At 42.0% G+C, this 27,165-nt stretch overlaps 1 protein-coding gene and 1 long non-coding RNA gene across 2 annotated transcripts in view; both read left to right on the top strand.

Moving 5' to 3' along the window:
- Positions 1-27,165, top strand: part of LOC129145368 (uncharacterized) — a 63,673-nt gene that overhangs the window by 20,792 nt on the left and 15,716 nt on the right. The gene's annotated exons all lie outside the window — the stretch shown is intronic.
- Positions 1,792-2,712, top strand: LOC119248022 (olfactory receptor 9A2). The gene is given in 5 exon segments (XM_037514928.2): positions 1,792-2,085; positions 2,088-2,338; positions 2,340-2,551; positions 2,554-2,666; positions 2,668-2,712. Coding segments are annotated over 5 exon segments (915 nt in total).

Here is a 27,165-nt window from a genome sequence, read left to right as displayed (position 1 = left end):
ATTTTTTTTAAAAGATTTATTTATTTATACAAGAACTGGGGTACAAGCCAGATGTCCAGGAGGGTGAGAGGAGTCACCAGAGACAGAGCAGGGAACAGAACAGACAGACTGACAAAATACACTGCTGAGGGGAGCAGCGGGCAAGACAGGAAGGTCTGCTGCGCATGTGGGATTCTTGCCTCCCCAGCCGGGATGGAACCCGCACTATAGAGGCTGCGGACAACTTCATAGTGCAGCACTCACCTGCCTGTGCCACCAGGGAGGCCCCCTTCTTTATTTTTTAGAAGATTTTATGTAGAACTGATATTTTTTGTCCTTAAGTATTTGATTGAATACACCAAGTAAAACCAAATTGACCTAGAGTTTTCTGTGTGGGAAGGTTTTTAATTATGAATTCAATTTAATTAACATACTTAAGATTCAGTTGCTTCATTTCTTTTTGAGTCAGTTTTGGTAATTGTTATCTTTCAAAAGATTTTGTATTTCATCTGATTTTTCAATTAACTTCTCTTTTAGGATTTTTTGTTTTAGTTCTTTTAACTTAAAATTAAATTTTGACTATATCTATGATTGATAGTAGATCAGAAAATCAAGAGATTTTTTTATAGTCTTTATGGTTGCACAAATCAATCCAAAATCTTTGAGTATAATTTGGTAACGGTAAAAAGCAGCAGCTTTAATATATTAACAACTTGACCTAGAAGTTCCAATGCTAGGGACTTATTTCAGAAATATAAATGTGTATGGACTTATAATTCTCTAAGAATATTCATAGCATCATTTTTCTAATTTAAGAAGGGAAGGAAATGATAACAGAGGACTAGCTAAAAAAGAACAGAATGGCCATACAATGGAATACTATGCAAAAAACAAAAAAGTATGAAACAGAGCATTATGTGTTGATGTAGAAAGGTATCTATTAGGTATTGTTAAATGGGAAAGGAAAGATTTTATACCATTTTATTTTAAAGAATATGCAGATAGATGCTTAGTTAATTTCTTTAAGATTATATGGCAATTTGGTTGGACTTGAAAAATCTGAAAACTGGAAGGAAGATTATTCCCAATTTATACCCTTCTGTACCAGCTGACATTCTTAGATTTAACTGGTATAGTTGAAATGAAATCCAGAATTTGGATAAATTCTCACTTGTTCTGTCTCACTCCAGCACCAAGCAGATTTCCAATTTCCATTTGTTAGTTGTTCCAGGTTACAAATATAACTTCCTACGTTAGGCTGTCCTTATGCTCTTCCCACTTTGAAGTGCCCAGATGGTAATCAGGCATGTGCCATGGAAATAAATGGCTGGAGGAGTCTTGCTTGAATGCATCCAGATACACATATCACCAAAAGATTGGAATCCCAGTGCAACCCCAGAGAGTGGAGTTGGATGTAGGATGGAACGCTTCACAGTGTTCTGGAGGCTCCACAGAATCAGGAGCTGGAGTCTGTGTGTAATGAATGAGGAGTCATCATCATTCATAGGGGATTTGGTGAGAGGTTAAAGTTTTGACTGAAACCAACATGCTGGTCATTGAGACCAACATGATGGACTTTTTTGGATATTGGTACATGCTTTAGAGAGGGTTTCTTCACCCATTCTTTGAGCTGCATTGAGCTGGGTTGGAGGAGACAACACTTTGTGCAGAGCATGGTAATTAAAGGCATCTCTCTGGTCATCAGATTGGCAATCATTCCTCGTCCTAATCTCCCTCTGTCTCAATAGCAGGACCATGTGGAGTAAAGCTGCCTTTCATTTTAACACTAGGTTTCACAGAAACAAGGACTAAATGATGAGCAGTCGATCTAGGGCCACTGAATTCTGCCTTCTAGGCTTCCCTGGGTTCTCAGAACTACACCAGTCTTTTTTCTACATTCTACTCAGTGATATTGATGGGAAGCAAATCGCCATCTTGATTGTCAGTGTTGATAAATGTCTGCAGACCCCCATGTATTTCTTCCTTGGTCCCCTCTCTTCCTTGGAGATCCTGATCACATCCATGATGTGAGCAGGGGGTTGCTGCTCCCTTGGATGCAGACAACCTCTCTGACTGCGTGTGTTGCTCAGCTCTTCCTGGACCTGGCTGTGGGGACCACAGAGTTTGCATTATTGGGTGCCATGATTGTGGACCATTACATAGCTGTCTGTAACCCCTTGAGGGACAACATCATCATGAGCAGCTGCACCTGCATCTGGGTGGTGGTTGTGTTTTGAGTGTTTGGCTTTCTGTTTCAATTCTGGCCAGACCATGACACGTTTCAGCTGACCTTCTGCAGAACAAATGTGTTAGACCATTTCTACTGTGACCAAGGACAGTTGCTGACACTCTCCTGTGATGACTCTTTTCACAGAATTCATTCTCTTCTTAATGGCTGTTTCCATCATCCTGGGTTCTCTGGCACCAACTATTGTCTCCTCTACCTGCATCATCTCCACCATTCTCAACATACCCACTGCCTCTGGGTGGGGAAAAGCCTTCTCCACCTGTGCATCCCACTTCACCTTCGTGGTGATTGGCTATGGCACCTACCTGTTCCTCTACATGAAGCCAGGCAAGTGTAGGCAGCTGGGCACAATAAGATAGCGAGCCTGTTGATTTCCATGTTAACTCCTTTCCTATGCCCTCTCGTCTTCACACTCTGGAATGACAAAGTCAAAGAGACCCCCTCAAAATGGTTTGAAATGCTGCTGCCAGCTCCTCAGAGATTAACTCTACTCTCAGTCAGTCTTAGGTGGTAGGTTCCTCTTTGTGAATTATTCAGTAACCTAGAAACCCCTCACTCCTCTCTCACCATTATTGTCAGGACACAGATCATAGTGTGCACAGCTCTGATCAGGCCACGGAAATAGCAGCGTAAGTGGAAGTGAAACCCACCCTGTGCCCACCGGAATCTCTTGGCTTCTGCTTGCTTCTGCTGTTGAACTCAGGCAAGCGTATCTCTGCAGAGTGGGAAAAGTAGAGGGAGGAAAGACATCCACTCTTGCAAGGGTTTTCCTAGCCCTGTTAATGTGCTTATGATCCATCTCTGACAAAGTCTGCTGGGGTGAGGTACATCATCTGGGTGGTGGTTGCATAGTCAGAGTACAAAGGGAGAGAAGCGCTTTTTGTTTCTTCACCAGTGGCTGCCAGGTCTTTTCCTGTATTTTTGTGCAATTTCTTGACAAGAAAGCTAAATGATTTTTACAGAGCTGATAGTGCTTTTTCTCTGGTTGTAAGTTATCCTGGCCCCACTGCTACTGCAAGGTAAATGTTGCATTCTATTCATTTGGCCACATCTAGAGAGATCCATTCTGGGTTTCTCATGTGGCAAATCTTGATGATATAAAGAAGATGAAAATGTTTGGAAATAAGAGAGGGAAATCATTCCTTTTGCTAAACTTCAGGGTATTGCTTTAACCTCTCCCTTGTGGCATGGATGGGGATAGAGAATAATAAAATGAAATGAGTAATTCTAGAGAGAGTGTCCTGTGTTTTATAGCTACTTAAAGCAACTCTTCCTGCTCAGACAGCTCCCAGACCAGTCTGCAGCCTTCAGAATGCCTTTGGATTCGTTGTCTTTCAAACCCACTTCCTCAGCACCTTTCCCAAGATCTTCTCTGTGGGCAGAGTTTGGAAAATGAGAGACTGCCCTCTCAATTCTCAGTTCAATTCCAGAGCATGCTCTTTGGCAATATAACTGTAGGAATGTTGCATGACAGAAAGGGAAGGGCTTTGCAGGAAGGAGTTTTACTTAAAGGTTAACACTTGGCACATCCTGCTGACCCTGAAGTGGGTCTAGAAATTGAACTTTCCAGTGGTGGGCTGGCGAGGTGTTTCAGGTTCCAAATAGTATGCTGTGAGGACGCCTCCCTATCTGGGGAAGGAAGGCAAGACCACCAGGCAGGCTGAGTTGTTCACACTCCATAGCGCCACTGGTGAGGCAATGAGTGGGGCCAAATCCATAGCATGTTGTGGTAGCCAACCAACCATGCAGACAGTCAGGTTCAGCACTGTTCCTAGCCACACCCCCCAACCCACAATGCTAACTTAAAGGAAGAATGAGTAACCTATCATAATTCTTACCCCTTTTTCTTGCCTCTTTTACAGTCTCGATCTCCGACCTCTTAAGACATATTTTCTCACTGTGGTCATTTCATCGTGGGGCAGTGAAATGCTGCCTCCCCTGTCTTTTTCTTCTCAACTCCCTGCTTGTACTTCTCCAGCCCAAGACAGACCAGACCAACAGAGATTCATGCTTTGGCCCAGGTATTTGCAAATGCTTATTGTATACATTTCAGCTCCCCAGGGAATAAGTGCAATTATTAACCAATTTCAGTGGTACTCCCGGCCATGCTGAATGTGAAATCAGGTAGGACCATTGAATCCTTCCGAAGTCAGGTGCTAAAGGATTTCTGAAGGAAAATCATCACTGGAGCTGGCAATGCTACTTGCCAATGCTTCCGATGTGGATACATATTTGCACTGAATGTAGAGAGGATCCCCTGATCCCCAAGTTCATTGCACGAGGTATGTTCTGCTAGAAGAATTGATTTCCCTAATTCACTAATCCAGCAACGGTGTGTTTTCCTAATTTGCACAAAGACGGTATTGCCTAGGCGGTCCCTAGGCAGAAGACAGAGGAGTCCTCCTACCCTCGTACAATTTCTTCATTCTTCTTGCTTGCTGCCTGGCTTACCCTCTGTTCATCTGCTAACTTTTCAGTTTCTTCTTTCTCTCTCCCTTGATTCTTGAGATCTCTTGTTCCTCTTTTCTCTTCTTCTCCTCCCCCCATTTTGCCTCAAGTCTAGGAATGTTAATACATTCCTATTCCTCCTCTCCTCCTCCTCCTCCACCATTTCCCTCTCCTGCACCTCAAGTGAAGCAATGTTCCAAGCCATCTTTCTGCAGGCACGGATCATTGTGCGAATTTTCTCAAATAGATATGTCTCAGAAGAGACGAGGAAATTCCTCTATGCTGAGTCTAGGGTAGGAGAGTTCCAGGTCAAGCCACAATAACTTCTCATTGTACAAATATTGTCCTCTGTTCTTTACAAATGAGTGCAATATAATCAATACAGATATTTAAAAAGAGATACTAGCTATAGAACTTTATTTGCACTCCCTATGCATATGTGATTACCACATTGCAAAATAATTATGTATACTTGGAGGAATGTCAAATGGAATGTGTTGCAATTTTTGTACTTAATTAACATTCGCCTCTGTTAACATATACTTTGTATTTTTACTTATATGCTCACAGTAAAAACCAAAACAAAACAAGAGAGAATCCTACTTCAAACCAGGAAAGTTTTTAATAGTTTCTGCTGGAAATTTTTTTGTGAAAGTAAATTGCTTCCAGATACATATCTCTGGCTATACATTCACATTTGGGTTTTATTTCTTACAAGTGTTCCTCTATATCCATGCTTCATGATGTATACACATTAGTACAAATGATACAAATTAAACTATTAAATTTTTTATTTTTTATGAATGTTCTTTATTAAATCTATTACGCCTATATAGTTATAAACCCAGTAATATATTGTTATAATGATTATATAATTTCTAAAGAAGCTGGGAGAAGAGATGTGAGCAAGTGTGTCCTTGTAGTACTCGTAATAATAACTATATTTAGCCTTTTTGATGCTCTCCGCTTGTCCCTGAGAATCAAGTTGTTATTGGGCATCATTTCCTTTCTCCAAAATAGCTTTGCTTTTACCTACCTCCTCTGTGCTATTATGGGAAAATATATTACATATTTATGTGTTGTCCACTCGACAGTGCAGTTGGATACAGATCATTTTATGCAGTTGCTCTTTAAATCTGTTAATGGAAGGAAGGAGAAGACATATACATTTATGCCATCTTTTATCATAGAATTACCTTTATCAGGTAATTCTTTTTTATCAGGTCCTTTTTTTTTTTTTTTTTTTTGGTGTGTGTGTTCTAGTAACTATGTGGAACCATTAGCTTTTAATGAAAAGAAGTTCTTTTTTTTTTTCTTCTTTTGTTACCTATTTTTTTTTACTTTATTTTTGATAACAAAGCCTTTCACAACTATTCAGTACACTAACAATAAAAATACTGATGCAAGATGCCCCATTGTTGAAGGTGTGCATAACTAGACTCTTACTCCAATTGCCAAAATTAGCAAAACTTAGTGTTATAAAATTCAACTTCCCACAGTTACTGTTAGCAAAAAATAAATAAATAAAATAAAATAAATGGAAATTGGTGGTTATGGTTACAAAATTGACACTTTTATTTCAAGGTTAAAACTTGGTGAACCACCTCACAAAAGAAGTTCTTTTAATGTTTCTTGTGAGTAAAATCTGCTAGCAAAAAATTCTGCTTTAGTTTATCTGAAAAATATCTTTCTTTTTCATTCATTTTTGAAAAATGCTTTTGTTGGATATAAGATGCTTGATTGACCATTTTTCCCCCTTGAATGCATCCTACTGCCTTCTGGTCCTAACTGTTTGGGTGAGAAGTCAGATCTTGATATTATTGGGGTCCCTTTTACATGAGAGGTCTTTTTCTCTTGCTGCTTTGAAGATGCTTTTGTATTTATTTAATTTATTATTATGTGTTTGTGTGTGGATCTCCTTGCATTTATCCCACTTGGAACTCACTGATCTTCTTAGATGCACAAATGCATGTCTTTCATCAAATTTGATTTCTTTGAATGTGTTTTTTGCTCCATTGTGTCTCTCCTTGCCTTCTATTAAGCCCATTACATGTGTGTTTGTGCCCTTATTAGAGGCCCAATATTTCTCTGATGCTCTGCTCACTTTTCTTCATTTTTTTTCTTTCCTTTCTTTGGATTGCATAATTCTTTTTGATCGATCGTCACATTTACTGATCCATTCTTCTGTCATTTGAAATTTACTACTCTGGCTGTCTATGGTATTTTTATTTTATTTATATTTTTGACTCTAGGATTGCCATTTGACATTTCACAATTTTGATCACTTTGTTGAGATTCTCTACATGGGAAACACTGTCATCACATCTTCCTTTACTTGGTTAAACATTGATTCCAATAGTTCTTTAAACCCATTTATATTATTCAACTACGAAACCTACAGAAGTCAAATGTAAAATCTTCCCTCAGTAAGCAATTTCTATTGTGTGCTTTTCCTCCTGTGTGTGGGCCTTCCTTTTCTATTTATTTGCATGACACTCTGGTATACACAGGGTGTACCCCACCTCTATTATTGTAGTTTGTTTGTTGATTGTTTAGTGTCTTGGTTGGACTATTTAGTGAAGTCCATCTCCCATCTCCCTGACACTGTGCACATGCTAGTGCTACCATCTACATGCACTTGAAGTGACCCTGGTTTTATTTTTATTTTTGTAAAGATTTATTTTATTTATACAAGAACTGGGGTACAGGCCAGATGTGTGGGAGGGTGAGAGGATTCACCAGAGACAGATCAGGGAACAGAGCAGGCATACTGACGAAATACACTGCTGAGGGGAGCAGTGGGCAAGACACCATGTGGGTTGCTTCAAGGCCAGCGGGGATTGAACCAGCACTGCAGAGGCTGCGGACAGCTTTACAGAGCTGCGCTCAACCACCTGCGTCACCTGGGAGGCCCAGACACTGGTTTAAACAAGAGTCTCTTTGACTGTCCCTGATCCTGATCACACCCAGCTGTTAGGGTCCATTGAGTGATGGCTAATTGTATTTTTTGTTTGTGACTATGCCCTGTGACATGAATTTCTCCATAGTCAGATCCCATTAGGTTTCGACTCCTTGAAGAGCTAGTTTTTGAGGTCAGAGTTTGAGGTTTATCCTGACCGTAGGAAGGCATGTCTTAGCTCTCTCCTTCTCTGGTTCCCTCCATCAAACTAACTGGCCTATAGTTTGCCATATATCTCTCATGAAGTCAGCAGTTCCCACCTTTGCTTGTCACCTAAACTTCCATTGTGGTTTTGGGCTTGAACTCCCCCACATTCTGTTTCAAATAAGGTCAGTCTCTTCACAGCTGACTCTGAGAAAGGACCAAGTTTTAAATGTTTTTTTCTTCTTCATTACCACTACAGAAAAACTTCTCTTTTCTAAAAGTAAGGGAGGAAAACTAAACTTAAAAAAATAAACTTTAATTTTTACCTCCTATTCATTTTTGGAGAGAGGATCTCAGCAGCTGTACTGAGGACAAGAACTGTTCTAATTTTATGAAGATTAATCAGGGCTCTAACTCTGCATACACAGGCAATTAAATAATTTATCTCTAGCTCCTTTGGAAATTGCTTCACGTTGAAACCTTCTGGTTATTTAAATCAACTACATTGGAATGAGAAATCTCACTAGATATCAGCAAAGTCTGTCATCTCTTAGGTGACTTTTTTTGGAAGCTGGAATAGGAGTGGTTGGTACCCCCTTTGCAGCAGCCCCTTGACCAGGTCACTGCCACCATCACTCAGCTATTCTGGGGGTCAGTTGCTGGGGGTTTAGAGCTTCCCCTTCTTCCAGGAATGGAATAGGAGCTGCCTTATTTAGGAAGCTGACAAAGACTGACAGAGAGACCCACAAGACACCAACTCCACGGAGCCATGGTGCTCTCAGAGGCCTCCTAGGACCAGGCTGAACTTGTGTCCCCAGAGACCACAAACTGATGAGCTTTCTTCCCTCACTCTGACCTGTTCTGCCTCCCTTACTCTCCCTTTCCAGAGCGTGCCCTCCAATAAACCACTTTCTAGGAATCCCCCATCTCTGGCTCTGCCTCTCAGGAACCCGTGCAATCAAAGCTGGTCTTGGAGGTGGTTCTGAAAGCAGACATAAGTGAAGGGAATCTGGACATACATTACTCACTGGACAAATATCAAAAAGATCCCCATCCATGGTGGTATAGATGGAACCAAGGATGATAGAGCAAGTGCAATTGTTAAGATTTCCTGCTCTGATACACTAAGGTGAGTGAGTCAGGGAAATGGGTCACTGTAAGGGTGGTGGAATTTGGTAGGTTTTGCTAAGTGCCATTGTAGAGGAGAGAAAACAACAGGCTCAACTGTACTTCAGGCCACTGTGAGAGTCAGAGGTCTTCTCTGGCCACATTTAAGGAGATGCTTTGTCATCAAAGGATAGTCACGGTGAAGAGTAAACATGGAGTTTAACATTGAAAGTCACAGGACTTGACAGAAGGTTCGTTCATCCTAACCAAGTCTCCTATACCCAAGAGTGAGCCCTGACAGGGGATGAGGGAGGCCCTCCATCTTGCTGTGATGATTTCTGGGTAGATGTGGTTGAGAACCGTCCACATGTAGAGATCCCTCTGAACTCTCTTGACCTGCAGAAATGGTGCACCCCTCCTAGTAGCAGATCACCCCCCTCCCCTTAGGAATTGCTGAGAGTGCAGGTGAGTCAGAGACCTGGTAAGACAATGCTTGCCAGTCTCAGGATCTTCCTCCATATCTTCTCCTTCCACCCGCTTCACATGAACTAGGGATGAGCTAAGGCTGGTGACAGAAGAGACTTTACTAAAAGCTGCTGTGAAACTGTCACCCTCAGCAGCCTCTGGGGAGGATGCCCAGGAGCGAACCTTGGGAGAAGTGGGCCAGGGCTGGCTGGACCACAGAGCTGAACAGAGGGGACTTTGTGGCTCGGGACCCAGACATGCCCATTCCATAGTGGGCCCACCGGATTGCTCTGTTTTAACCCCTTTTCTCTCCTACTCCTCTTTTCTTCTCCATGTTCCCTCTCCCCCCTTTGTCTCCTCTCCTTTCTTGCCCTTCTCTACCCCCTCAAGTGCCACCTCCCTCCCCCTCTTTAACACACACACCTGGGTATTAAACACTCACTCCGTCAGGTCTTGAGAACTCAGAGGTGAAACCCAGGGTCTTCCATCAAGGAGCTCTCATTTTAGGGAGGTCGAGGGGCCAGCAGGTAACAGCACCTTATCGGCAGCTCCCCCACTTTGCGATGCTGCTCTTGTGGCACAGCTGCAACCTCCCCCGCCCCTCCTTCACCCCTCCCCCCCGCACCCCGGGAACCTCCAACTCAGCCCACACAGGGTGAATGAAGGGCAAGTTTCTCAGTGTCGATTATGGTTGACTTCATGTTTGAAAGAGAAGCAAGTGTCATCAGGCAGAAAATGGGGACTCCCCCGGGTTTTCATGTTCCTTTTCAGCTGGGAGCTGCCTTCCTTCCAGGTGGATCTCTCAGCATGTATTTCTAGTCATGTTAAACAAATATTTCATGGAAGATGCAGCTGGTGTTAAGCCAGTCGGGGACATTCAGAAGCCTTCTCATAAGCAGAGAATGCCTTTAGGAAGTCTGCAACATAACTGGCTCCTGCCAGGTGATTTTATTTCTCTCTCAGATGAGCTGCCTTCCTGAAGCCTCCTGGGACACACCAGGATTTGAGCAGAAAAGCACTCTCGTTAGGGACCTGTAAGTGCACAAGATTAGCTTTCCCAGCAGCTCACACTCTTTCCCTGAATTCTCCCTGCATTTAGAGGGTGATTATGGGGTGATATATGATGCATCCTTGGCTTAGGCTTGAGTCTCTACTCTGTTTGGATTTGTGTGACCATGGGCCAGAAAGGCAGCCTCCCTGGGTATTATAGGGTTGACCTCTTAGGAAGTTGGAGAAGATTCAACATAAAGCTTTTAAAGTGTATATTGTCTCCCGAATATATGTCAAAATAGGACAGATGTCTAAGATCATCTTCACTTTCCTTTTACATAAACCATTGTGCAAATTCACATTGTTGGTTCCAGGCTAGAACTTGAACTTGGGTCAGCAGAACTCAAGGTGGACTGGGTAGCAATGGTGCAAGGGAGGAAAAATCTGTACTTAAAAGGCAAGTTCATGGTAACAAACACTGTGAATTGATTAGGTTGCTTAGGGAACCAGTGGAAATCAGGAAACATTCATGGTTAAATCCTGGACAAGTAGTAAAACATGAAAGAAAGAAGAGACAAGTAGATGGATGAAGTAAGAGGACCCATCTCAGAGTGTAGGCCAAATGTGATGGAAGCAGGATATGGGGTTGGGCAGAGGAAGAGTCCCTAGCCCTGAGTGACCAAGCCTGGGGACGGGCGTCTGCTCCTCCCCTAGTGCTAACATCTTGCTTCTTTATGAGTGGACACTCCAGGACAAACCGCATTAAGAAAGAGAACTGGACCAATAACATTACAGCAGTGATGTGGGGGTCTCTTAAGAGAAGAAGGTGGTGTGAATGGTGAGCAATGCTTCCAGAATGTTGTGTGAGTGAAGGAGCAGAGTCCAAGCTGTCTGAGTAGGCCTTGAATTACCGGATGAATTATTACTTTGACAGAGACCAGCACATGGGGGAAGGTGCTAGAAGTTTTAGAGAGAATTTTAAAAAAGAAATTAGTAAAAGGTTGACTGTGCCTAGTACTAGGCTAGGCTGACCAATATCTTACTTACATCTGGATTGTAATTTTTGCCCTTGAGTTACAATAAAAGTATAATGTGCTGGAATATATTTGAGTATGACACTATAGAGACAAGAAAGGTGGGGACGGAGCAACTAGAGGATGAACAGATGTCAGGATAGCTTAAGACCAGTAAAGGGAAGAGGCAGGTAAAGAGGGCTTGGTGAAAAGTAAAGATGGTACTTGGTATTAGAAAGGATGACTCCATTTAGAACAGAATGAGGGTGGACTTGAGAGGCGGGGACATTTACAGAGGCAGGGTTGGGGAGAGTGGAGCCTGGTGGAGTCTGCCGACAAAATCCAGGGGCCACTATTTCAAAAAATCTGGAGTCTGATAGGAAAGGGTAAAGAACGCCTTTAAGTATTGTAGATACAGCAAAACTGCTTAAGAGTGAGACTTAAGAATTATCAGCCAGTGAATTTATTTTCCAAGAATGGCATCCCCACACGTTAGTGCTTTAGGGACTGAATGAATGTCTCAACTCTTCAAATCAGACTGGATGTGTTGAATCCACATGTTAGTTTTGGGAAACATCAAAAGGCTGTTGAAATGTGTCTTTGTATATACAGCCCGTAACAATAGAATGGTCAGAACTGTTCTGGCCAGGGCACCTTTAGATTCACTGAATAGGGATGGTCTCTTTAACATAAGCGAAGCAACAATTTCAGTCACTTGTTTTGCTTTGAGGTTAATCTGACTAAACTCTGACACTTCTCTCATTTTCAATCAACTATTGATGCCAATAAAGTAAAGAGCAGGGGAAGAGAGTGATGGTTCACCTCAAAAAAAAAAAAAATAAGAGTGAGACTTAACCTTTCAACAATAAATACCCACATTGCTGAGGACGCACCTCCAGACCGCTTGCTGATGATGACACGGCACCATTATTTCCCGTCCTCACAGCGGCCTTGGTAGGAAAAGGTCATCATCTCCATTTTGCAGATGAGGAGCGGCGGGAGCCTCACGGAGGTTACAAAACACAGCTTGAAAGTGGCAGAAGTTGTATTTGAACCTGAGTCTTTCTGATGCCAAAGCACCACCTCAGTGCTTCCCCACCATCATTATTGCAAGGAGCTTGCAAATACATGAGCACGCCATGCACGCCAACACGCTGGGAAACAGTGTGCTTCGGGGTACGTGTGTGGCTGAGGCGCTGAGGGATGAAATGCACATCCCCTTGACAATCATGGCTGGCTTTGTAGTTCTGTTGTATAATTTTTCTCAATTAAGGATATTAAAAAATCATTCACTGTACAACTGTTAGTGTCAAGTGGGGGATTGTCATAATTCGTTACCATTTTCAGCTATAAAATAAGATGAACATGATGGAACTGGCGGGGATGCCGCTGAATGAAATAAGTCAGGAGGAGAAAGACAAATACCGATGGCGTCACACATATGTGGGCTATGAAGAAACCAAACAAAGGAACAGACCAAACTAAACCAAACCCTAGACATCTCACTGGAGACTTGAGGCTACTGGAGGGGAAAAAGGGCCCAGTGGTCTAGGGCAGAGGGCCCTGGGGGCTTTGGTGATGGGGGTGAGGTGGTGATGCAGGTCTGAGGCGGTGTGAACCTGTTCCCCTGAGTCATATACAATGTTGCAAATTGATATTATCTCAGTAAAGAAGAGGGCACCCTGCAAATGAAGGGGTGTGATGCCCAACTCACATGGCCTGTCCCCCAGCCAGCCATGTCCTGCGTCAGATTAGCCCAGGTTGTGTATAATCTGCAGACCACTAGCATGCACGAAGCAGGCACCCCCAGTCCTTCATGTATGCAAGACGGTATTGTGTCCTTTACACAGGTGTGTGAGTATGAGTGCACGGAGGAGCATGTTACAGATTGAATGAGGGAAGGGAAAGGCAAGTGTGCTAAGCTCCTAACTGGAATCGGAACGCTACTCACTATGAGGTGATGGGAGACGCCTTCTGTCTGAGACAACTTCTCCTTGACTAGAGGAACCGTCATTACATTTATCTCATTGTTCCAAATGAATCAATGTCAGTAAGCAATGATATCACTAGGGTTACCAGTTCCCCCCGCCAGTAGGAATCTGACTTCAGACACCACCTTACCTAGCAGTGGCGGGAGGTGTGTTACCTGCTCAGAAGTGTGAATCCATCCCCACCTAGCGGCCACTCTGAGAAGTGCAGCAGTGATACCTGAGTGCTCTCCCGCGGCGCTGCAACCTGCTCCAGGGATGCTGCCACCAGGGAAAGACAGGACTAGAGCATATGCTCGTTGTTCAAAGGGGAAGGGAGTAAGAAAACTAGAATATCTCGAAGACAATTTTTTAATTAAACAGAAAATTGCAGACATTTAGGAAGTAAATTGCATTTTCAAATATTCTTTGAGGGAGATCCTTCAGCAGAGAGAATCACTACCTGAGCATAACAGAGTTAATTTCCATGCATACGAAAACCCAATTTAGCCAACTTTCCAAAGCTTGACTGAAATATGATAGTGAGATAATTAAGGGGATTCAATACCACATGGATTCCATCCAGAAGAGCTGAGGAGTTGGGAGAAAATGTTGGTGATGTGGTCGGATATGCAGAACCCAAGTCACTGTCCAGGAAAACCAAGTGTCCGAGTACATTTTAGTTGGGTTCATTACAAACACGTTTCTTGTTTTGTTGGGGATTGTGGGTGATAGCGGTTAAACTCTTTAACAAAATACATTGAATACTATTAGCAATATAAACACAGTCTGTGAAATCCATGCCACTGTGTATCTGGAATTTGATTTTACTACTTACTTTCACCACAACCATGTAAATTAACTGTTCTGTCCCAGGTTAAGGATCAGGAAAAAGGACATACGGCAGTTCCCCTGATCTGAGGTTTCATCTTCTAAGTTACTGGCAGTCAACCTCAGTGTGAAAATATTGCAGACAATAAGATATTTTGAGAGAGAGGGGGGGCATCCTCATGACTTTTATTGCAGTATATTGTTATATTTGTTCTTTTTATTATTATCGTTTTAATATCTCATTCTGCATAATTTATAAATTAAACTATCAGACATTTGTGTAAAGGAAAAAGACAGTCTAGATAGAGCTTGGTACTATCCGAGGTGTCAGATATTCACTGGGGGTCTGGGAAAGCATCCCCTGAGGATAATGGGGGTGCAGAGAGGTTGAACAACCTACCTTAGCAGCCACAAATGCTCCATGACCGAGACGAGATTCAAATCCAGGCCTAGAATTCCAGGTCCTGTTTTTCTGCTACATCATGTTACTTTTCCCTTGGAACCACCTGCATTTCAAATTTAATTTCAGTTTTCATTTTAAATTGTATTTCTTTGTTAAGTTGTCAATATATTTACGTGGTATAAGCTTCAAAAGGCACAAAGTTTTAAGAGCAAGTGAAAAATCAAGCAAAACTAGAAAGAGCTAATGAAAAGCAATCTCTCTCCTGTCTCTGTCATCCAGTTCTTCCCCTTGAGCCTCCCCCTCTTATATCAGCATCTTGAGCATCTTCCCAGAGTATATTATCCACTCACATGATTAAGAGATGTTGATGTCAAAATGATTGAGGTTCCAACATTATAATAAATTTCATTTTTATGACTCATTCAGGAAGTCACAATAAGAGGTTAATTCATTTAACCATCAAAATCAAAACTACCTTGCTTGTACCAACATAATTTTAAATTCAATCAAAACCTAAGCATAGAGGTTTTTCAAACTAAAATATGTGTTAATTCACCATTCAGTCATTTGAGTAGTTTTGAGTAACTACTAATGAAAGGCTTTAGAATGATTGCTTAAATTTTCTCCAAAGCTTATATGAATTCCCAAACCCTCTTGAAACCCTTCCAAATTATGCAGAGTCTTTCTCCCTTCCCTTTCTTTTATTAAAAAATGTTGTTCTTATCCCCAGCTCCTATTCTTGGTTATTAAATTGACCCTTAACCAATCAAGTTAATATTGGCTAGAGACACTCACATCAAAAGACTCTGAGCCAACAAATGCCTGTCTAGATTTTATTTCTGGGCATATTATGGGCAAGCTAGCTGGTCATTTCTCTACCCAAATGCCTTAAAGTTTCCAAAATGCTCTAAAACTCTTTTCCCACATGTTGTTTTGTCAGTACGAGTCCAGTTTTCACATGCAAAGTGAATCAGCTCCACTGTGCTCGGTTTTGCAGTACATTTTTGCAAATGATCCCATTTTTAGCCAAGTCACAGCTGAGCTTTACTTTCAGCTAATTAGTACTTGTTCTCAAATTGGGCAGTTCTAACCCAAGCTAGGAGATGAGATGCAATTTACTTCCTCTTTACTCTCCTAAAATTAACTAAGCTGTAAAATGTGAGTGTTCTCTTATTTTTCCTTTTGTCTACCCCCAGGGTTTGGTTCCACCATAAAGAATTCAACAGAACTCAGAGTGTTGCAACAAATCTTGCTGTTCTGATTTGAACAGTAATGGAGTACTTCCTTTCAAAGCCTCAGTTCTTTGGTTGCCAAGCAACCATTAATTTATTGTAACTAGCTAATATTTAAAATTATACATGAGGAGTGAATAGAACAGTATGCTTTTCATACTTTTGAACGTACCCAGCATTGGCCAGATCAAAATGAATTTGGTGGTCTGGCAGGATCAAAAACAAGTCATGAGAAATGCTTCTTGAGGTTAAGAGGAGAGGGAGGGCATCACCTGTTCCCTGCATGCGCCCCGTAAGTGTGGTCTTGAAAGGGATGAACCCAGGGAACTGTGTTGACTAAGTTGGTGGATTCTCACCTGTGTGCTTGAGAACACAGGGCATGACCCCAAAGCAGGCACATAGTAAGCAACAACAGCAGAAGGATTTATTTACATAGGGAGTGTGGAAAGGGAAAACTGAGAGAGAAACCCACACACAGAGACAGAGAGTTTATTTTTATTTTTTTATTTTTTAAAGATTTATTTATTTATTTATACATACATATATACATACATACAAGCACTGGGTATAGTCAGAAGTGCTGAAGGGTGAGAGAATTCACCAGTGGACGCAGCAGGAGAGGTCTGTGCACCATGTAGGACCCTCACCCGGTGGCTGGGGATCGAACCAGCGCTGCAGAGGCTGCAGGCAGCTTCGCAGCCCAGCGCTCAACCACTGTGCCACCGGGGAGGCCCGAGAGTTTAAAGGCTAGTCCATGGCCAGATGCCTCTGTGCTATACCAGATAGCATCCACTGAGCAGAGACTGAGGTCCAAGATGAAGCCAGACAGGGCAAGCTGGGGACTTCTCGACAGACTCCTTTCCTCACTTGGCAGTTCAGCTGAAGCCCCAGCAGCTTAACTGCCAAGGGCCCCAGCTCAATCCCTGCTTCCCGTTAGCCCCTACCCAAAGGGTGGAGTGTGGAAAGTCTCACCTTCTACCATGGAGTTGGTTATAAGCACCATCCACTGGCTCAGGATGCTCCTCACTGCTCCTTACAGTTTGAGGAATACAGTGCCCTGTGGGGATTGTGGAATCTGATGTCTGCAAAATTGGGGGAGGCCCAGATACTGGAAGATCCTTGTCCTAGAAGGTGACATGAACCAGGAATAAGATATCGGGCTCCCCAATAGGACCTTGGCAGCACTTCTGTTAACTTGTTTGGGAGGAGCCTTTTAATTTATACTTTATAGAAGGCTATCAAAGTGTATGACTACCTGATTAACTAGTAAACTAATAATGTAGTGGGATAGAAATAGAAAATGATTCCATCTTTCCTTCAACCATGGCTTCCAACACCCTCCATTAGATCTCCCTTCTTCTATCAAATGACATTTAAAGCAGATCCTGGCATTTGCCGTCATTTTGGTTATAAAAACTGTTTCATATGTTTCACGAAGGCCCAGATCAGCTGATAGACCTGTATCCTTATCTATATTAGAACCTCAAGATGTATCTAGCGTAAAGAGCTGCATCACCCTGGCCTGGTAGGAGGAGCAAGGGAGGACTGTTCTCCGCTCCTCCTTGCTGGTCTCCAGTCCTCCATCTCCGCCCTGAGTCTTCTCAGGAAAGAGGAGGCTGGGGAGAAGGGGCTAAAGTCTTTTCACTTGCCTGGAGCTGTTTGTCCTTTCATGGGGGGCTGGTGTCCCTTGTGGGGGAAGGCTCCAACTGGAACCTCTATCATTGGGCACATCTGCACGTTCTCCAGAGATTCTGGCAGGACCCCTACATTTCACAGTGTTGGGGAGTCCTCCAGTTGCAGCACTGCTCGCTCACCATGCAGCTTCTCAGTGCCAGGTGCTCGTCCTGGAGGAGGTGGTCCTCTCAGAGTCGGGCCTTTCAAAGTGGCCCCTACCTTCTGTGTATGTTGGTGACCCCTTTGACGCATCTGCCATAGAGTGGTTGGTGTCTCATCACCACCCTGACAGGGCAGGAGCTTTCCCTGTGCACTCAAGCTCTGAGGATGGCTGTCCATTTCCTCTTTGGAAGGCCTCCATGTGGCCCCAGGTGGGTCTGTGGGTTTGCATCCAGCCTAAGAATGGGATTGATAACAGACAGCGCCCCCCCCCCCCGTGTCTAACCACTATGGGGTCCTGTCCTCTTTCTCAGCAGAAGCAAGACTTATAGTTAGTTGCCCTTGTTGGAGTTCTTTGATTCACTTGGGTTCAACGCTGGGTGGAGAGTTGAATGTTGGGACCAGGTCAGAGGTCATGACAGGAGAGGGATGGTATGGAAAGGAAAGCTGCGGGAGCAACATGATGTGTGGCAGACAGACTAAGCCTACAAAGCCTGGAAGAGAACCTGCAGGAGAGAAACTGGGAAGTAGAGGGCTCTTCCCGCACCCCTGCTCTCACACCTCACATGTCCTCAGGGCTTTTTCAGTCTGTGTCCAACTGAGCCTGCCACTAAGCGGACACCAAGCAGGGTCAGCAGCCCAGCTCATCTCTTAGGGAAAATGCCAATGAGGGGGTAAGTAGGGGACCCCAGAAGTCGGGAGGCAGAAGGAGCGGTCATGCTGGTGCCCCATGGAGAGGGCAGGGCAAACGTGATGCGGGTGAGAATTTGAGAGGGCAGGGCAGTCCTGACACATGCAGCAAGGCCGCCTGAGCTCCAGAATCTCCAGGGGACAGATGGAGAAGCAAGGCAGGGGGAGGATTCCAGAGCTGCAGGCAGTTACTCCCTGCCATTAGGGATGTGAGCGGCTCATTGCATGGCCCTGCACACCCTTTGCAATGAATCATGACCGTGAATGAATGAGTGAGCTAATGAGTGAACAAACAGGTCCTTGAATAACATCCTTGTGTTCAACATTGTTTTATTGTAAGTTTGGTGAGAAAAAAAAAAAGCCGTCTCCACCAGAGCCACTGCCTGTGGAGGTGGCACTTTCTCCCCAGGTCTGGAAGGTTTTCTCTGGGTGCCTGGTTTCCTTTCACTTCCCAAAGGTGTGCACTGGTATGTCTCAGTTGTCCCAGCCAGAGTGGGTGTGGATGTGGGTGTGGGTGTGTGAGTGCGCCCTGTGATGGAAGGTTGTCCAGTCCAGGGTCCCACCTTGGAGCGTGAGCTGCTAGGCGGGGCTCCAGACACCCGGGATCCTGAACTGAAATAAGTGGGTTGGAAAATGAATGAATAAATACTAATGATTGCTTCATACTAGAAGTGTTCAGGGCCTTTCCTGAGAAGCATGCTGTTGATTTGGTGGCCAGCAATATGCCACATGTCCTTGTAAGTTAATTCTTGTTTATATCAATTGTCCTTTGGTACAATCGATTTCCTCAGGCATGTTCCCCTTCAACTCGTGATTTCCAAGAACCTATTTATGACGTTCAGTGAGGAGTTGCTCACTTTCTTGGTTCTTGCTTAACTATTAAGTCACCGTTCAGTCTTATCTTTCCTTCCTTCTGTTTCCTGAAACAGAACTATTCACCTGCTGTTATTACATCTGTATTTTCATTCATTTTTTCCACACATAATGAGGTGATTTTTTCCTCCCCATTGTCCATGGAAACAATCATTGAGCCCCCAGTGGTCCTAGTCCAAGGGGGTGCGTGCGTTTGGAGCCCAGAAAGAGCCAGGGGTGACAGCTGTGGATGGAGGGATGTGGGACTAGCCTGTAAGGGCAGTAGAGGGATAGGGCTTTGGACGTTTTATAAGAGAGGGATGAAAAGAAGGCAGAGAGGTTGAAGGAAAGTATGGAATCTTTTTTTTAATTGAAGTCATATTGTGTGAATGTCAGGCGTGTGTCACTGGAAGTCACCAGGTGTATGTACCACACTAAGTTGATCACCGAAAGTCCCATTCTACCCTTTATCACACAGCTTTCCTCTTTTACCCAATCTACTCATCCCCATGCCCTCCCCTTCTGGTAACCACTAACTGGTCTGTAGTCTCAAAGTTTGATTTGGTTTTATTCAGTTTGTCTCTGTGTTTGTTTTCTCTGTATACTACATCTGAGTGAAATCATAAGGTGTTTGTCTTCCTCCATCTGACTTACTTTGCTAAGCATAATTCCCTCCAGGTCCACCCATGATGGACATCCCTCCTTCCCTTCTTTTTACAGCTGAGTACTGTTCCATTGAAAAAGCATGGAATTAAAAACAACTTTTGGGTTACCAAAAGTCCCTTTCAGATGTGTTACCAAGAAAATTCAAGGATTTGTTGGCCATGTGTAGATCAAAAGAGAAAAGTGATCAATCAAATTTGCCATTTTCTGGCTGATTCTAGATTTGCCAGAAGAGGTCAGCAAAGACACTACTATCAGTCTTTACTGGCCTTAGAGGCAAGGAGGTTGGTTTGGAAGGAATTTGTGCCTGATCTCTTAGAGTTTATCCAGGGCCTCCATTTCCCAGACTTTAGAGAGCTCAGGCCCTCTTCCCTGAGTTCAGCAGTTCCTTTTGCTCCTGGCTGTGGCTGGGTCACAGGCTATATGTCTTATGAGATGACAGGTCTCTAACAAATTTATGTACTTCCCTCCTAAATCTGAGTAAAAATGAAACTTCAGACATGTTAGCCAATGCAATTAGATAAGAGAAAAAAATGCAGGTATAAAAAAAGAAGACAAAATTAATCTTAATTTCAAAGAATTTGGTTGTATCTGGAAAACACAAGAAAATAAACTAACAACAGTAAACTAACTCAGTGATATGTTTGGGTACACACTTTATATTCAGAAATTAGAAGCCTTCACAGCCCACAAAAGATCCAGTTTGACTACATAATGGAGGGAAAGGTTCCTGCTTGCAAAAGCAGCAACAGCAAAGCTACATAACATTGCTGGAAATAAATTTAAGACGTAAATCTCAAGATGTACATAAAGGAAACTTCAAAAATGTTCTTGATAGGAAAACAACAAAAGAAGATGTGGGCAAGTGGACTGGTGGACTCAACAGTACACAAATATCAATTCTCCCCTGTTTATCCATAAAAAGTACATAGACCCAGTTAAAAACATCAAGTTTGTAGTTATATAAGCTGATTAAAAATTGTATGTGGAAATATAAGCAAGTAAAAATAGCCAAAAGTTTTATGAAAGAGAATGGTGATGAGGAACAACTAAACCTTTGAAACAGATTATATCACTATAATTCAAACAGTCAAGTGTAATGGCTGGAAAAGATGGTGTCATACATGGCAACCTATGGGAAAACATAAACTAAATCCACTACTGCTTCTACTACACCAGGAGAAATTTCAAGTGGGTCAAAGATTTAAATGTGAAAAATAAATAGTACATTTTTTAAAAATTTATACAAGAACAAGGGTACAGGCCAGATGCGTGGGAGGGTGGGAGGACTCACCAGAGACAGAGAGGGGACAGAACAGGCAGACTGATGAAATACACTGCTGCGGGGAGCAGCGGGCAAGACAGGAGAGGTCTGCTCACCATGTGGGTTGCTCCGAGGCCAGCGGGGATTGAACTGGCACTGCAGAGGCTGTGGACAGCTTCACAGCGCCTGCTCAACCACCTGTGCCACCAGGGAGGCCCAATAAATAGTACATTTAACAAAAGAAGTAAGAAATGAATTTAGGAGTATATAAGGCCTTTCTAAGTATGGCATATAAATAAAAAGGGAAAAGATGTTGAGAAAAGATTGACAAATCTGACTATTAAACATTTAACTGGTATGGTCAGATCCACCCAAAATAAATACACAAATAGCAAACTGAGGAACATATCTGTGATCTACAAATTGAGAAGAAAGAGCATAAAAATTCAGTAGGAGAAATATGCAAAAGGCAAGAACACTTGAGACTATTTCATTTCACTCACAGGTGATCAGTGTAAGTGAAAAGTACCTTAAGATACCATTTCCACTTGTTCAATTGGCAAATATCAAAATGTTTTATAATGCATTATAAGAAAATAGGTAGTAGAAAATGAAATAACCTACAGAAAGGGCAGTTTAGTTATATCTATCAGTGAGAAATATGTATGCCCTTTGACTAAACAAATTGTTTCCTAGGAATTGTCATTCAGGTATTTGGTACAAAGACAAAGTGGGTATTGGATTATTAAATGCATCATTGGTTGTAAAAGCAACAGGTCGAAAGAAACTTCAATGCTATCAGTGGGGAAGTAGTAAAGTTAGTCCGAGCACATCCATATGTTGGAATAATCTGGAACCATTGAAAAAAGGAGACAATAAAGATGGATCCCTTACGTATGGATATATATTTTGCCAGGTGTAAGATGTGTGTTTATTATACTGCCATTTGTACAGAAAAGGAAAATGTGTGTGCATTTGCTTATATGTGCTTAAAATAGCTCTCTGAACATACGCTAGAACGTTGGTAACAGTGGTTGACTGTGAAGGAGGGGAATCAGGTGTTGGCAGTAGATGGAAAAAAGAATGTTTAAAGCACTTTTAGAATATTGAGCCATATGACTAGATTATGCTTTGACTTCACTATTTGAGTATGGCTGTATTTACCTTTGTTAGCCTAGCACTTTAAAAAATTCTATATTTGGGATACTCAATAATCCTAATTTTCTAGGTATGTTAATTAATATCTCTAGATAGATAGATAGATCTTTCATCTAAAATCAGCTACAGAGCACCCTCCCTTCATACCTTTCTAGAACCTGGCTACATCAGGAAATAGCAAAGTATGCCATTAAGCATACAAAATAGATACTCCAAAGTTCACGTACAAAATGGAGTTTTAGCACTTCCCCTACAAGATGTCTATTGAACTAAATATAATCTACTTATTTAATTTATTTGAGACAATTATGTCAAACTGGGCAAAATTATTTAATCATAGAAATCAGATAGGAAGGGGTGGGGTCTACAGAAAACACTAAAAACAGTGTTAGCTCATGATCTGAGCGGCTTGGTAATAGAAAAACAACTCCACGATGTCCACCCAAACGTTTAAGTCTTCCACATAAGGTTCATTTACTGCAGGAGCTGATTGTCTGAGAGATCATGTAACATGACACAGAGATCACATGACATGACTCAGCTCAAATGACATGACTCAGAGATCACAGGATCGACTGTGACGTTTGATTACTGGTCTGTGGCACCAAAATCACATCTCGGGTGCTCTGTAGGAACAACCAAAGCTAGTTTTCTTCCCTAAAGTTTAAATAAAAATTAAAAAAAACTTCTGATGATTAAAAAGTATGAAATTTAGGCCCTGCGAAAAGTAGAATGACGTATTTCAGATAGCGATACTTTGGAATACACATTTTTTTTTTTTTTAAAGGTTTAAATATATAATTTATTGGCCCATAATTTTAATTTTATTTACTGCATTGGATTTTTTTTTTTTTTTTTAAATATTAAATTTTATTTTTATATTCCCCCATACAATTGCAAACGCCCCATTCTGACCCCAATCCTTCCCCTCCCGCCCCCCCACCCCCCAAAAAGTGTCTCTGGTTCATAGTTTTTTTGTTGATTTTGATTTTCACTTTCTTATATTCATTTTCCTGGTCCCTTATTTAAGTTTTCTAGATTCCTGCTATGAGTGAGACCATCCGGTATTTTTCTTTTTCTTTTTGGCTTATTTCGCTGAGCATGATCCCTGGAATACACATTTTTTAATGTTTAAATGGAGACATCATCAAAACTTGCAGGATAACTGGCCTGAGATTTCTTTTTCTAAGTAACACAATAAAATTTCAACATAATGCCACAATAAATAGCGCATCAATATCTAAAATTGACAGTAGAAATACATAATGAGACAGGAAAAATATTCTAGCATAATAAAACAATTTCGTAATGCATAAGAGCCCAGGAGAAATGTCTAACTACTCAGTAGAAGAACAGGTACAAAAACCATGATCCAAATGCAAAGAATGTAAGATATCTATTAGCAAAGAAATTAGAGAATTTATGGCAGTCATTAATCCGGGACAGATCTGAATAAAAGAGACAATAACATAATGATTAACTCTAATGGAGTAATTAAGGATATTGTTGGCATACTCTTTGACCTAGCTACCGATTTCTAAGGATCGTCCTTCTAGCTATGCTTACACAAGGGTACAGATGTATGTATAAGGATATGTATACCTTTGCTTTGAAATAATGAAACTAGAAGCAACTTAGGTGCTGATTAAAAAGTGGACTGATTGAACAAAGTATGTCATATCCATACGTGGCATACTATGTCAGTCAATAGATGGAGGGGATATTATATACATTGATTGTATAAAATCAAATACTTTAAATAAAAAAAGTTGGAGAATGTCATGTAAACATTGTATATTTTGTTCTAAAGTGCATTTGTATGTTAGGATAGGAATAGAAAAGGTGCTGGTGGGCGCCATACCAAATTCAATATACATCCCAGATACACCCCAAACATACATACCAATTGTTATAACAATTGCTTTGGGACTTAGGGGGATGGACAGCAGATCAGAGACTTTCACATTTTACTTTACACATACTACAAATAATACCATTTAATTTTTTTTTTAAAAAGAAGCTTGCTCTTTTTTTAAAGATTTATTTATTTATACAAAAGTGGGGTACAGGACAGAGGCACTGGAGGGTGAGAGGACTTACCACAGACAGAGTGAGGAGCAGACCAGGCAGACGAACCGAAAGCACTGCTGAGGGGAGCAGTGGGCGAGACAGGAGAGGTCTGCCACACCATGGGGGTATCTCCCTGGTGGGCCGGGAATCGAACAGTGCTGTGCTCAACCCGCTGCGCCACCACAAAAGCCCTACCATTTGATTTTTTAAATTAATTTTTTTAATGTTTAGAAAGAAGAATTTTGTTAACCCTGAAAAATCCAATTGAGAATATAGAGCAGGAAATCAAACACAAGCAATAACTGAATTAAGATAAAGTAATACCTTGAACTTGAGAATGGTGTATAATAATGTATTGGGTTTAAAAGGATTCCTGTAGGTGGTTTCAACTCACTAAAAACACTATAATGAATAGAAATTGTTTTGACTGCCTGAAACACCTCCCTCCATTCTTGGGGGCAGCACCCCTTCCTCTTGGGAGATGCTTTCTTTCCCTGTACAAACTTTGGCTTAAAGAAGGTGCCATTTTCTTCCAAGTCTATGCTCCTGATCACAAGTGATAAACCCACAGGCAAGCACCTAATCTCTACTGAGGCGTCCACACACACACCATCATTTCACCCCAATCATAGCATGGTGTATGCATCCACCTGACTTGGGCAACACCAGTCACAGCTCTTTTTTTTTGTACTTTTCAAATTGGGGAAGGAAATTCGTTCCTTCGTTGATGGTGGAAATTAAGGAATGTGCCGCTCTGGAGCGGCTACCACCATGTAGAGGAGGTCAAGTTGTAGAAATAATGGAGCTGATATTAGAAAGAAGCTGTGATGAAAAATGAGAACCAAATAAGCCAGCTGTTTCACTGCCCTGCTCCACTCCTTGCTGGGCAAGAAGCAATACATGAGGTAAAAAGTGAGAATGAATAAAATGCACATTTAGATATAGAACAATTCATGCAAAACTTCATGTCAGAGGAAAGAGTCCAAAGTTTCTACTTCCTGTGTTTACTATGGCAAAGATAAGAATATTTGTTAAAAAATGTTGGCGAGGGTGTGGAGAAAAAGGAACTCTCCTGCACTGCTGGTGGGAGTGCAGACTGGTCCAACCACTATGGAGAGCTGTGTGGAGATTTCTGGACCTACTAAACATAGAGCTTCCATAGGATCCAGCAATTCCACTCCTAGGTATTTACCCAAAGGACACAGAAACACCAATTCCAAAGAGCACCTGCACCCCTATGTTTATAGCAGCACTATTTACAATAGCTAAGCTTTGGAAACAACCCAAATGCCCAAAAATAGATGACTGGATCAAGAAGATGTGGTCCATATACACCATGGAATATTACTCAGCATTCAAAAAAGATAAACACATGCCATTTGCAGCAACATAGATGGCGCTGGAAGGGATCATGCTCAGTGAAATAAGCCAGAAAGAAAAAGAAAAATACCGGATGGTCTCACTCATAGCAGGAATCTAGAAAATTTAAATAAGGGACCAGGAAAATGAATAACTATAAGAAAGTGAAAATCAAAATCAACAAAAAACTATGAACCAGAGACACTTTTTGGGGGGGGGTGGAGGGGAGGGATTGGGTCAAAATGGGGGGTTGCAATTGTATGGGGAATATAAAAATAAAATTTATTATTTAAAAAAAAGAATATTTGTTAAACCTGTAGAATTGAGTTAAATGAAGCTACCTTCAATCCGTTTCAGGAGATAACAGTACATGTGAATGAAGTGTATGTGTATATAGACATAATTGATCAACCAAAACAACTACAACTGTAGGAGAGGGGAAAACAATTTAGGAGAGTAGATTTCAACCATAACACTGTGCTGGAAGGCTCTCCAGCCTTCTCTGTCTCCTCCATGTTCTCCCAGGGATTTCCCTAACACACAGTTGCATCGTTTATCTGATCTTGACCTCTGTTTCTCTGATGACCGAGACAGATCTGGAGAAGGTGACAACATAATGCACTTGTGGTGAGTTGCACCCTCCCTCTCCAAACAAGAGCCCCCTCAGCCAGTTCGGGTGGCTGGAGAACAACCCCCTCACAGTTTGGATGTGGCAGGAAAAGGACATCAGAATTAGACTTAACAATCTGATGATTTCCCAAGGTGGCAAATCTGGACTCCTTATTGAGAGAATCCAGCCTTTTGGGAAGATTCCAAGTAGCAGGGGCTCTCAAATGCAGAGTGCGTGAGCATCAGGCAGTGCCCAGGGTACACGACTGTGGCAGACTCATCACCACAGTGGTCTGGCACCAAGGGTTCAGGGAGCAGAGCCAAGGTCCTCAGGGGACAGATGGAGTTGAGGTCCAGTCCTAGAAGAAAGTTCTGATTTTCTGTCCGTGTGGCTGTCTTCCTAGCAGTTTCTCAGGAGGCTCAACAGGTCATCTCCAATAGTCTGTTAGGAGCAACAGGATGCCTCACAAACTCCCCAAGATCATGGTGCCAAGATCCTGACTGTGATTCTTGTTAGTTTGACTGATCTCCAAATGAGTGGTGATTCTTAGGGTGGGCAAGGCAGGGACTGATGTCATCAACATGATTAAACAAATAGTGAAACCGTCCAGTTATTCAGGCAATCTTAACAAATTATTGTGAAATTAGCTGAGAGAAATTGACAATATACCTGTCACCTGAAAAAAAAATCATACATAGGCCAGAATGCATTCACCAGCCTCCTAATAACAGATGTTCTGCCTGATGTAGTCTCCAACCTTAACACATTTGAAGAGTCATCAGTAATAAAAATATTAATGAATGTTTAACTTCTTGGGATAATAAGATTTTACAAGTAAAAAATTGGCTTAGGAAATTAAGAATGCAATAAAAATCTAGTT

This window comes from Talpa occidentalis, unplaced genomic scaffold (genome assembly GCF_014898055.3).
Source record: "Talpa occidentalis isolate TD23 unplaced genomic scaffold, MPIMG_talOcc4v2.1, whole genome shotgun sequence".
NCBI classification, from domain to species: domain Eukaryota; kingdom Metazoa; phylum Chordata; class Mammalia; order Eulipotyphla; family Talpidae; genus Talpa; species Talpa occidentalis.
This window is presented reverse-complemented; position numbering and strand designations above follow the sequence as displayed.